Source organism: Pelophylax lessonae (assembly GCF_965119305.1).
Source record: "Pelophylax lessonae genome assembly, chromosome: 2".
NCBI lineage: Eukaryota > Metazoa > Chordata > Amphibia > Anura > Ranidae > Pelophylax > Pelophylax lessonae.
Genome location: NC_138769.1, coordinates 473970312 through 473982973, shown reverse-complemented (window position 1 = coordinate 473982973; position 12662 = coordinate 473970312). Strand labels below are relative to the sequence as shown.

Genomic DNA, 12662 nt, shown 5'->3' with positions numbered 1-12662 from the left:
TAATGTTGAAAAATGTAAAGTAATGCACTTGGGCATCAGAAACATGAAAGCAAGCTACTCGCTAGGGGGGGAATCCTCTGGGTGAATCTAAGATGGAAAAGGACCTGGGGGTCCTGGTGGACAACAGGCTTGGCAGTGGCATGCAATGCCAAGCCGCTGCAAGCAAAGCCAACAAAATACTGGCATGTATAAAAAAGGGGATTCACTCCAGAAATAAAGAGATTATTCTCCCATTCTACAAGTTCCTGGTCCGGCCACACCTGGAGTATGCCGTCCAGTTCTGGGCACCGGTCCTCAGAAAGGATGTGCTGGAACTGGAGAGAGTCCAGAGAAGGGCAACAAAAATAATTAGGGGAATGGAGGACATCAGCTATGAGGAAAGACTCTGGGCAATGGCCTTATTCTCTCTGGAGAAAAGACGCTTGAGGGGGGATATGATATCAATGTACAAATACTGTACTGGTGAGGACCATAGCATGAGGAATAAACTTTTCAGAGAAAGGGAATACAATAAGACACAGGGCCACTCACTAAAACTAGAGGAAAAATGGTTTAACCTAAAAATACGTAAGGGGTTCTTTACTGTCGGAGCAGTAAGGATGTGGAATTTTCTTCCACAAGCAGTAGTATCATCAGGGAGCATTGATAGCTTCAAAAAACTATTAGATGGGCACCTTAAAGTCCACAACATACAGGGGAATACAATGTATGTTTAACATCAAATCACACACACACATCATAGGTTGAACTGGATGGACTGATGTCTTTTTTCAGCCTCACAAACTATGTAACTATGTAAGAAGTAGGCCTCAGCTTATAATGCCACTATTTTTCGGTAATGGGGCCCACCTAAATTCCCTAGATAAGGGGAGCTTTGCGTATAGTCTGGGTGATGGGTTCCATCATGAGCACAAATAGTGCTGGGGACAATGGGCACCCCTGTCTCGTGCCCCTACCAATCGGAAATGAAGCCAACAGAATGCTTCCCGATTTGATCTGGGCAGTAGGGGATTTATACAGTAGTTTAATCCAGTTATGGAAGCCTGGCCCAAAGACCATCGCTTCTAACACAGAGGACATATAAACCCAATCAACCGAGTCAAAAGCTTTTGCTACATCCAACAGGGCCAAGACCGGTGAAGCCTTTTCAATCGGTGGGAGTTGCAGATGGCTTAGGACTCTGCGTAGTTCAAAGTGGTTGTAGAGGCATTCTATGCATGAAAAAAAATAACCTTCTGTGTGCAGCAGCCCCTGTCAGTCCCTTTAATACATACCTGAGCCCCATCTAGATCCAGCGATGTTGCAGAAGTGTTCCGACTGCCCAGGACTCCTCTCCTCATTGGCTGAGACAGCAGCTTGGTGCCATTGGCTCCCGCTGCTGTCAATCAAAGTCAGTCAGGCAAAGAGGAGAGAAAGGGGGTGGGCCAGGCCGCTGCTCCATGTCTGAATGGAACTAGGGAGCTGTGGCTCGGCTCGGGTGCCCCCATAGCAAACTGCTTACTGTGGGGCACTCAACAGGAGGGAGGGGCCGGGAGCATTGAAGAGGGACCTGAGAAGAGGAGGATCTGGGCTGCTCTGTGCAAAACCACTACACAGGGCAGGTAAGTATAACATGTTTGGTATTTTTACCTTAAAAAAAAAAAACGAGAATTTAGTACCACTTTAATGTCAGTTGACTTCCCTGGTATGAAACCTGTTTGATCAATACTGACCAAGGAAGGCAACAACTTCAAAAGCCTTGTTGCCAAAACAATGGTCCACACCTTTAAATCATAATTTAAAATAGAGATAGGTCTGTGAAAGACACACTGGCACTTCACATCTTTAAGCATGGTGGCTGGAGAACATTGAAAAGGACTATTATATTTTATGGGACATTTATACACATATGTTTATTTACAATTGAGAAAATATTTATAGATTTATTTTGGAATATGTTATATTCAGTATCACTTATATGAGGTATTTTGGCTGTTTAGCAATGCCTTTTTTTTTATTGTTTTGATTTCAAGGTGAGTCGATCCACTTAAAGGGGCAGCTGCAAATATATATTTAAACATTTCTTATTCTTTTCACATTGTTGGCACCATATTTATTACATTGTTTAATTCTAATCGTACCTATGTCCACCTTCCCTCCCTAAGCATGCAAACAGAATATTACTCTTTTTGTATAACTGTAGTCGAGGGTACTGGAGTCACAGCACTATTTGTGATTGATAACTGTCTCTGTTTTTGACACATTTGTGACACAGGTACTTTCAGATGTTGATTTTGATTATCCTTTGTACTTGCATATGTTCTTTTACTCTGTCTTAAACTTTAATAAAAATAGTGAAGCAGAATAAGCCAGGATGTACAGTGCTTCATGCATGTTGGATTTCATTACCTAAAGTGGTATTCCAGCTTATGCCTAACTAGCTTAAAATGTGTCCCCTCCCCACACCTAACACCTATACTAACTAACCTGTGTAAAAAAAGATTATTTTCAGGCTACTCTGGTTCAATCACGTGATCTCCTTTGTGTCAGCCAGTGGCGGCGTCAGCAGAGAGGAGAGATCGCTCTGACAATGGCTAGTAATGTTTGGGGGGTGACATTACCCATAGGCTTCATTGCCCATCCATTGTCAGTGCAACCTCCTCTCCCCTGTAGCCGGGCTAGCTGACACGGAAGATCATGTGTCCAGACTGAAATAGTCTGAAAATAGGTAAGTACTGTATATACATCTTTTTTACACAAGCGTAGGTGTCAGGAGGGGGAAGGGGACAGTGTTAAGACTGGTTAGGTGTACATTGGAATCTGAAACATATATACAAGATTATAAGACTTTTGATGAATAAGCACTTATTGCATTATTATTATTGCATCCACAAGTGACTAAATATAAGTGATAGAACAGTCCATGCATGGACTTGTTCTAATAACAAACTTTACTTCCTTCCTAAAAAGAAGAAGTTATAAGTGTGGCTGACAGAATATTAGCTAACTATACACAGATTACAAAGAGTGATTGTGATAGAAAGTGAATGCAGGAAACTGACCATATAAAAAGCAGTTATGATCAAATGTACCGAACATTTAAGTGAAACACTTATCGACCTACTTCTGAACTTTGCACTGAGCTGGGTGATATTGGAAATACTATGCTCTCTTTCAAGATTTCTGGCATAACATACACTACTGAAGCCTAGTGCGTTCATTCTTTGAAGAAACTACACAATGAAATCAGAAATTATGGCAAAGGATTACTTTCCTCCTGCTATTAAAAGAAAAAGGATTTATTTTTACTACTATTACATCTACCCAAAAGGCATTTTGATAGCATGCCTACCTATTATCATCCTCATGTTCGCAGGTGTTACTGCTTTACTCCTTTATAATGTGTTTACTTTAAAAACGGAGCTTAAAAACCTGCGAGCTGAGCTGACATCATACAGGAAACCTGACTTTCCTCTTCCTCCTTCTATGCTGATGGATGACAAAAGTAAAGGAGGAATCGTTGAGACATACCTCTCATGGAGAGAAAAGAAGGAGGTAAGTTTCATCAACAGCAATCATCAAGTGGGATATACAACTTAGTTCTATAAAGAGCAGCTAAAATTATCTGTAGCAATTAGTATACCCCACCACCCAGTGCCTGAAATCTTACAGGACTGGTAGGTAATCAGGTTGTCCATATGGTAATACTGTATATACAGTATGGAGAGCTCTGTCAGAGAAAAAAATAATTTGCCAGGAAATGTTTGAATTATATTGCTGCGCTTTCTTCTAGTCTCAATAGTAGAAAAAGCACTGCTGGTCACTATAGATTGCCTTCTTTTGAATATGCAAGTTGCCTGAGCTTCTCTGGCTTTAACACTTCTAAGCCACTGACCCACAGCAATAATGTAGCCAAAGATGACAGAGCAAGGTCAGAATTCTTGATCTCCATACTTGTTCTTTATTAGTGAAGCCATTGGTTTAGCATGACAACCAAGTGACTTTCAGAAGTCAGCTATTTCTCTCACATGAATCAAAAACACACTGTTCATCTTAATGAGCTGCTTAACTCATCAATAAGCACCAAAAATGCACAGGACCATTCTATGCTTGCTGTGTTGTTTATATCTAAAAATACAATCAGTATAAAACAATTGTTATTTTTTATTTCTCAGCATAGTTTTGTGTTTGCCATTAACAGACAGGTAAATCATTAGAAGTCCACAAAGAAGACGCCACCGATTTACAGCTGAAAAGTCGATCACGTAGACATGCATCTGAAGAAAAAAGTAAATCCATTAAATTATCTTTTTAATCTAGGATAATATCATGTTAAATAGCCAGTGAGGCCAGTATGTGTTGTAGTCATAAGGCTCTGACTGATAAGTTAGGGTTGTCTGGGTTATCTGTTTAGCAGTGGTTGAATGTGTTCACATAAGAGAGCATTGTCCTCTTTGTTGGAAGACATCAGGGCATATTGGGACTTTGTTGGCTATTTGCTGTACCTTAACTAAGGTAATAAAACAATAATAGGTACTAAATAAACAATTCTATCAACTCTTTCTATCTTTCATCATATTATTGAACACTTTCAAAAATAAAACCTAAAAGTACAATACAAGACCCCAGTGGTTCCCAACCTGGGGTATACATTACCTTCATATATGTCTGAGAGTGCCCCAATAGACTGCTTCCAATATCTACAATGGATAGCCACACAACTACCATTTAGCTTTAAAGTAGTGCTAGTTGTGAGGAAAAGCGAAAATTGCATACAAAGATATTTTACCAGTTGAGTTGGGAAGAAAGGGTATAAAGCTGGCCATACAATGATTGAAATATAGCTGGTTCAGCAGAGACCTGACCCATTTAGTTCAGTGTGTGAAGATTCCTGCTTGACAACGTCCATCCATGTTGGAAAATCTTTCTCAACTTACAGTTGATCAATGAATGAATTACAGCTGATCAATAGAATAAATTCTAACAGCCATGGAAGCAGCCATTGGAGTAAAATGTATGGCCAGCTTTAGTCTTGGTTAGACATGGCTTAAAGCCTCGTACACACGCAATGAATTTCTGTCGACCGGTCGTCCATCTTTTGTCCAGAGTGGTGTTTTGTTGGTTGGAATGTGCTCTAGACTGCACACAAATTTTTTCGTCCGACAGAATTCTACTTTAGAAGTGATGTCATGTGTTGGTTTGCTTTCTTTGTGTTCTTTCATCTCTGAGCATGCCCAGTCTTGCTCATAAGATTTTTCCCTGTTGAAATCTGTACTGACTGCACGAAAATCGGACGCGTTTTGACGGTGGACAAAAATTTTATAGCCTGCACACCAGAATTTTTTCGGTCGAAAAGTCGGAGTCGGTTGTTGAGAGCACCATACTAACAAGCCGAAAATCGGCAGATCGGTCGTCGGACGAAAATTTATGGCCGAATTTCGACTCGTGTGTACGGGCCTTTAAAGATTGAATGAAGATAATGTAAAATGTAATTTTGCATGTTGATGAGGAAGGGAAGGAGGAACAATGGAAGACAAAACAGGTCCTAAAATAGGATATGTAAGGAAAACTGAAAGCTTTTCTTTAAAATGTTAATTTGCATGTTGATGAGGAGGGGAAGGAGGAACAAGGGAAGACAAAACTTAAGCAAATGAAACTTCTGCTTTACATTATTATTATTATTTTTTTTTTTTTTTGTAAGTTTGTGGTTTAATTGTTTTTACGGTAGTTACAGGGTCACAAATATATTTGGAAATCTTTTTAATTGCGTTCAAGTAAAGGTGTAAGCCCCGTGTTTCATTATACAGTATAATGTATTAAAGTGCATTACAGATGGCAATTGTTGATAGTGTATGTGGCCATGCATGCTTTAAGCCAGCCTGCTCAAAGGTAGAAAATGTGACCTATTTTATAAATCTAACTTTAGACAGAAATGAGCGCATGGTAAATGATAACGGTTTGATACCTGTGGATATCAATTACTGCCGCTACTCAAAAAAACACTTCTATAGCTTTTTTAGTATTTATTATAGATAGCAGCTTAATGAGCTTACTGTTCTTGTTAAAATCAATGTTGTTTTATTTCAGCTTACCCATCTTGCTTGCAACTTATACTAGACAAAACAAAAAGTACTGAAAATGAAGGTATGAAATACACATGTATTACTATATTTTAATTTGCAAAACAGTTTATTACTAAAACGTATAGCGTAATAGCTGTTCATTCAGCCAGAAATCTTGTGAGCTGATAATCTCCTGTGCTCGTTTCCTCTGCTGATAATTGGAAGTTAGTATTGTTCTCAGCTATTTCTGTTGACTACAAAACACCACCTCCTATGTTATGAAGAGGGGGAGGTTTTATTTGGTCCTGACACACTCCCCTCCTAGGGTGACAACCATGCTCCTCCTAGATAGGTTGTCACCCTAAGATAGGAAGTATGTTTCGGTCAAGATAATTAGGTGAAACGAAAAAAGTGTGGAAAAAAGAAGCCAAATTAAACAACTAAGGAAAGGGGAGATGCAATACAATAAATCATGGGTGCTCAACCTGTGGCCCTCCAGCTGTTGCGGAACTACGAGTCCCATCATGCCTCTGCCTTTGGGAGCCATGCTTGTAACTGTCAGCAGCTTGCACTCATGCGTTCAATTTTTGTACTTGGGTTAGGATACACTTTAGGCATAAAACGTTTAGACCCCGTTCACACTGGGGCAACCTGTCAGGCGACCTGGTCGCCTGACAGGTCGCCGTAGGTCGCCTGCCATAGAGAAGCTGTGGACCCGTTCTAATAGGAGCGACACAAGTCGCTCCGACTTAGAAAAAGGGTCCGGAGCTTCTTTGGGGCGACCTGGAGCGACCTGGAGCAACCTGCATTGACTTCAATGTTATGAAGTCCGTGCCGGCCCCGGCAAGTCGGATCGCCCCAGTGTGAACGGGGCCTTAGTTTGCAAAGTGCCACATTTTTTGTTTGTTTTGCGAAGAGTGGATGTGTTCGAACGTTTCTAAAAGATGTTTATTGCTACATAAAGTGATGCAAGTTCAAAAATGTTACAGTGGTCATCAAAACAGAGTGATAGGAAATTCAAAATGTTATGGTTGCCAGAACAAGACAAGAGGAGAAATCTTCCAATGAAGTTACATGTTTCAGTGACAACTAAGAAGGCATTTACTCTAGCCTTGGACAGACTTCCTCTCCCCCATTCTCACTTCTCATTGTGCCTCTATGACAGAAAGAAAATAGGAATAGTGAAAAAAATGACTGTAGTTTAACCAACTTTCTTATAAAAGATGTATGTTTACATCTTTACAAAATTTGAATTGCTTGAATCTGACTCTTCAGCTTGTGTCAAGGTGTTTAACAGTAAGGATAAGCTTTGGGTTCAGGCCCAATGTAAGTAAGACCCGAACTGAGCCTGTTTGCAGTTCAGTGAACTGCTAAACAAAATGGCCTTATTTGTCCAATTCACCCAGGTGAATGTGTTTGGAAACAAGCCAGCAGGGGATTCCAGGCTCCTTTATTAAAGGGGGGCTCACAGATTCTGATAAGGTCCCCTCTCCACAAACCCCTACATCTTTTCAGGGACCTGAACTGGGGATGAAGTCTGGCAAAAGGGGGGGGGGGCTTTGTCACCCCTCCATCTCCCTTGCAAGGTACCCTGTCATGTCAAAAGGCATGTGGCCTGGTATGGTTCAGGAAGGGGGAATCACATGCTCACTGCAATCCTCTTTTTTTAGCCACCCAGACAACATGCTTGTATAAGGTTAATTATTTATTTTCAGTGTAGTCACATGAAAAACGTTCATCTATTGAACGGTATTTTTGAAAACACATTTTTGCATTAAAATAACAAACAGTAAACGTTGGCGCTCACATAGCTATTGTGCACATCAACATATAAGTAAACCATATTGCCAAAATACATAAAATGCATACAACTAAAAGAAATATTGATCTCTCAATCAATAATCAATACTATGCTTCTACATGAAAATCCTGTGTATGTATACAGTACAAAAGTCCATTATTTTTATTCCCAACACCAATAATGTGCCTTGTGGAAAAATTCTTCTGTCTTCACCACCAACGTTTGGGCAATGGGTGTGATCTCACCAGAGGTGTGGACCCCTTTTAACAGGAAGGTCAGAAAACGCTTAAGATCTCAAGGCTGTATTTCCTCTGCTGTGATCACTCCACTAAAGACTGTATTTCCTCTGCTGTGATCACTCCACTAATGGCTGTACTACCTCTGCTGTGATCACTCCACTAATGGCTGTGCTACCTTTGCTGTGATCACTCCACCAATGGCTGTATTTCCTCTGCTGTGATCACTCCACTGATGGCCGTATTTCCTCTGCTGTGATCACTCCACCGATGACTGTATTTCCTCTGCTGTGATCACTCCACTGATGGCTGTATTTCCTCTGCTGTGATCACTCCACCGATGACTGTATTTCCTCTGCTGTGATCACTCCACTAATGGCTGTATTTCCTCTGCTGTGATCACTCCACCGATGACTGTATTTCCTCTGCTGTGATCACTCCACTGATGGCTGTATTTCCTCTGCTGTGATCACTCCACCGATGACTGTATTTCCTCTGCTGTGATCACTCCACTAATGGCTGTATTTCCTCTGCTGTGATCACTCCACTGATGGCTGTATTTCCTCTGCTGTGATCACTCCACCGATGACTGTATTTCCTCTGCTGTGATCACTCCACTGATAGCTGTATTTCCTCTGCTGTGACCACTCCACTAATGGCTGTATTTCCTCTACTGTGATCACTCCACTAATGGCTGTATTACCTCTGCTGTGATCACTCCACTGATGGCTGTATTTCCTCTGCTGTGATCACTCCACCGATTACTGTATTTCCTCTGCTGTGATCACTCCACTAATGGCTGTATTTCCTCTGCTGTGATCACTCCACCGATGACTGTATTTCCTCTGCTTTGATCACTCCACTGATGGCTGTATTTCCTCTGCTGTGACCACTCCATTGATGGCTGAATTTCCTCTGCCGTGATTACTCCACTGATAGCTGTATTTCCTCTGCTGTGACCACTCCACTAATGGCTGTATTTCCTCTGCTGTGATCACTCCACTAATGGCTGTATTACCTCTGCTGTGATCACTCCACTGATGGCTGTATTTCCTCTGCTGTGATCACTCCACCGATGGCTGTATTTCCTCTGCTGTGATCACTCCACTTATGGCTGTATTACCTCTGCTGTGATCACTCCACCGATGACTGTATTTCTCTATCGCTCATTGACAGACGTAGTCCTCGGTGATACAGCACCTTCGGGTTATGTTGCCTCCACAGGAGCAGGACTAGACAGGAAATAAAAATGCTCTGGCCACACCCCAGGGGCAGTCCCCGAGGGTATATCCTCTCTCTCTCTGCCACAGCAAATCAGTTTTTTTCTGTCTAGTCAGGAGTAAGGACCTAGATACCTTGCTGGGATCTTCGGTCCTGGCAAGATTTTTTTCTTAAAAAGATTTTTTAGACAGCTTTTTTCTCCAGTGTTCCTGTGAGATCTTCAAGCAAGAAAGCTGAACTGGGCGACGGGCTGGATGTTGAGATCCGGTGGTCACCCCAGTTCAGCCTACGAGCGCGTGCAGGCCATAGCTCCGCGCTGGGTCGGCCGCGACATAGTCCCACTGGGGGACTGACCCCGCGAGTTAAACGTCTCGCTGAAACGCCAAGGACCATGAGTCACGGCGTCCGTATTGGTCTACAGCCCTCCCGCCCCGGTGGAGAGGGGTACTGTCAGGAGTTGGTGCCCGCCTGGTTCCGGTATGGTGAGTAGTGTGTTCCCCCTTTTCCCCTGACGGGTCTTGTGGTGAACGCGGGCCCCTCTCTGTATGGTAAGATAGAGTCCCCCTCTATCCTATAACATGGCACAGATCCCCCTACTTTGAGTGTGATTTTTTGTGCAAAAAGCCAGGAGGCTTGGTTTGGGAGCTAACAATCTAATTGTATACATGTTAAAAAGATTGTAATCAGTGGCAGTCTGGGAATCTTACTATGATAATAATAAAGTACCTACCAGTCAGAAGCCACGGACATGTAGACTGCTTTCCTAGTCAAATCTCCAGCTATAGCAGGCCTTCCGAACGGCCATGCGGTCCGCCAGGGCCGGTACCGCCAACCGCGCCAAATCCCCATGCAGAGAAGGTGTTGTGTGCTCTGCAGCACACCGCTATTCGGTACAGGCCGCCGCCATTTTTTTTGCTGGATCGCACGAGCCGCCATTTTGGCGTAGCCTCGTGTCTCCAGCATGGGGGCGGCCATGTTTGAGGTGATCCAAACACCTCGTGGAGCTAGGGGAGGCGCCGGAAGGCGTGCAGAGGGGCGGAGCCGCCTCCTTTCTTCCTGGGCAGCCAGCCAAAAGACTTCCTGTTTGTGAAGACAGCGCTGTAACCTGTTGCAGTTAAACTCTGAGCATCAAGTGGTGAGCCTGGGGGTCTATCTCTCTCTCTCTCGATCGATAGGGATCCCTAGCAGGTAACACTAAGGGGCTTTTGTGGCGCTGGGGGTCTGAAAAAAAAAAAAAAAAAAAAAAAAAAAAAGTTTTTTATTTAATTGAATTGTATTATCCGGGAAGTTACTGGAATAATCATGGACCCTGCCACACAAATTCCCCCACCTGTTTCCCTCGAGGGGGCCACGGGACCCGCCGGTGCACAGAGTATGGATGCATTTACAGCAGTTTTGGAGTCTTTGGTGGCTCGGGTGGAGGCAGCCTGTCAGGGACGGGGGTCAAGGAAGTGACCCCCGCCTACCCCTATATTATCTGACACCTCTGACTCAGATTCAGAGATGGTCACTGCAGCTGCAGGTCCCTCTGCAAGGGCTGTTACCTCAGGTAAAGCTCCCTCAGACAGTGAGGAGGACGTTCCTTCTCCCGCTATAATTCAGGAAGAAGCATTGGTGGACGCACTAGTTGTGGCAGTGCGGGAAACCTTAAGACTTGAGGTTTTACCGGCAGAGGCAACTGAAACAGAGATTCCCTTTGGTACTAACAAGCCCATCAAAACGGTGAAGGTTTTTCCTGTACCCAAGTGTTTTGGTAATAAAATTAAAGGAGAATGGGAACATTCTAAGCGTACCTTTACGATTTCCAAGCGTATTGCTAGACGCTATCCATTTGAGGAATCCTTCATTAAGAAATGGACGGTACCACCAGTAGTGGATCCACCTATTTCCAGGCTGAATAAAGCCACGGTTATCCCAGTGGAGGACACTTCGTCCTTTAAGGATCCGGTGGATCGGAAGATGGAAGCAGAGTCCCGCACTATCTTCTCTCTGATAGGGTCAGCATTTAGACCAGTAATTGTTATTGGTCTAGTTTCCCAGACACTTACGGAATGGGCGAGATTGGTACGCCAAGACCTTAGGGGAAAAGATATTCCCCAGGAAACATCTGATTTGATGTAACAGATTATACAAGGGCTACAGTTTATCTGTGACGCAGCCTTGGACACTACTCCCCTATTAGGGCATGCATCTATGTCAGCGGTAATCCTCAGACGTGTGCTGTGGTTAAAATGCTGGTCAGCTGACCTAGGTTCCAAAAAGACCTTGACGAATCTCCCCTTTCAGGGGAATCGTCTATTTGGGGCCACCCTAGATGAAATTATTAAGGATGCCACTGGGGGCAAGAGCACTTTTTTGCCACAGGCTGCTAAAGCTAAGGGACCTCGCAACAAGCAAGGACCTTTCTTTACCGCCCATAAAGGGTACGTACGCCCGGCTGGAACAAGCGGGAAAGGCAAGACTCCTCCAGGAGGGTTCAAGAAAGGCTGGTCGGACAAACAGAGGACCGACTCAGCCAAACCCGAAGCAAAGGATTACACAGCCTGAAGGTGCGCCCCCACCCGGGTTGAGGGTGGGGGGACGTTTTTCACCGGTATTCAGGATATTAGATCGAGCATCGACTACCACTACCGGTGCGGTTCTTCCCTTCCAACATTTAAGTACTACAGGGAGCGGTAGTCACCGTTCCCTGAATAGATCTTTTCCTTTACCTTTTCCTAAGATTAGTCTCTATTCTCCACAGGAATCGGATCTGGTTGACCAGACAGACCAAGAAGCCTCTAGCCGGGTGACTTCGGTCCCTGAGGTTCAACCAGAAAAGATCACCCTTCCTGATAGGAATCAGGTATCTGATAAATGTGTGGGAACAGAAAACGACCAGACTTTCTCGGATGGTCGGGGCCAGATAGCTCTAGGGACGCCTGGTTCAGATCCAGTCAGCGCCAGTGGTCCTAGAAATTCTAGGCTGGCCTCGTCAAGCCGGCCTGGCCGACTTGGACATGCTAGTCGCAGACGTTCCGTGGGAACTTCGTCTCAGGGAATGTCTGTGGTCTCAATGACCAATTTACCATTGTGCTTTACAGTCTCTGGTTTTAATGGCCTGGCCATTGAGACCCAAGTACTGAAGGACAGAGGGTTGTCAGCTTCAGTCATTCCTACCCTTATTAAAGCAAGGAAAGCGACTTCCAGCAAGGTCTACTATCACACATGGAAGACTTATATTGCGTGGTGCGAATCTTTAGGATTTCCTCCACGTACCTATTCGGTGACTCGAATATTGGCTTTTTTGCAAAAAGGGGTTGAGCAGAAACTAGCCTTGAGCACCATCAAGGGTCAAGTTTCAGCATTAGCAATCTTCTTTCA

General features: G+C 43.6%; 1 protein-coding gene across 2 annotated transcripts in view; it reads left to right on the top strand.

Moving 5' to 3' along the window:
* The first annotated feature begins 3021 nt into the window (after nucleotides 1–3021).
* Nucleotides 3022–12662, top strand: part of TNFSF13B (TNF superfamily member 13b) — a 31646-nt gene continuing 22005 nt past the window's right edge. The window contains exons 1-3 of one of the 2 annotated variants that reach the window (XM_082247138.1): nucleotides 3022–3534; nucleotides 4181–4268; nucleotides 6067–6123. In XM_082247138.1, the coding sequence (XP_082103264.1) occupies nucleotides 3220–3534; nucleotides 4181–4268; nucleotides 6067–6123 (460 nt within the window). In that variant the 5' untranslated portion in view covers nucleotides 3022–3219. The remainder of the gene's footprint in view (nucleotides 3535–4180; nucleotides 4269–6066; nucleotides 6124–12662) is intronic. The other variant, XM_082247139.1, reaches the window with a different exon arrangement.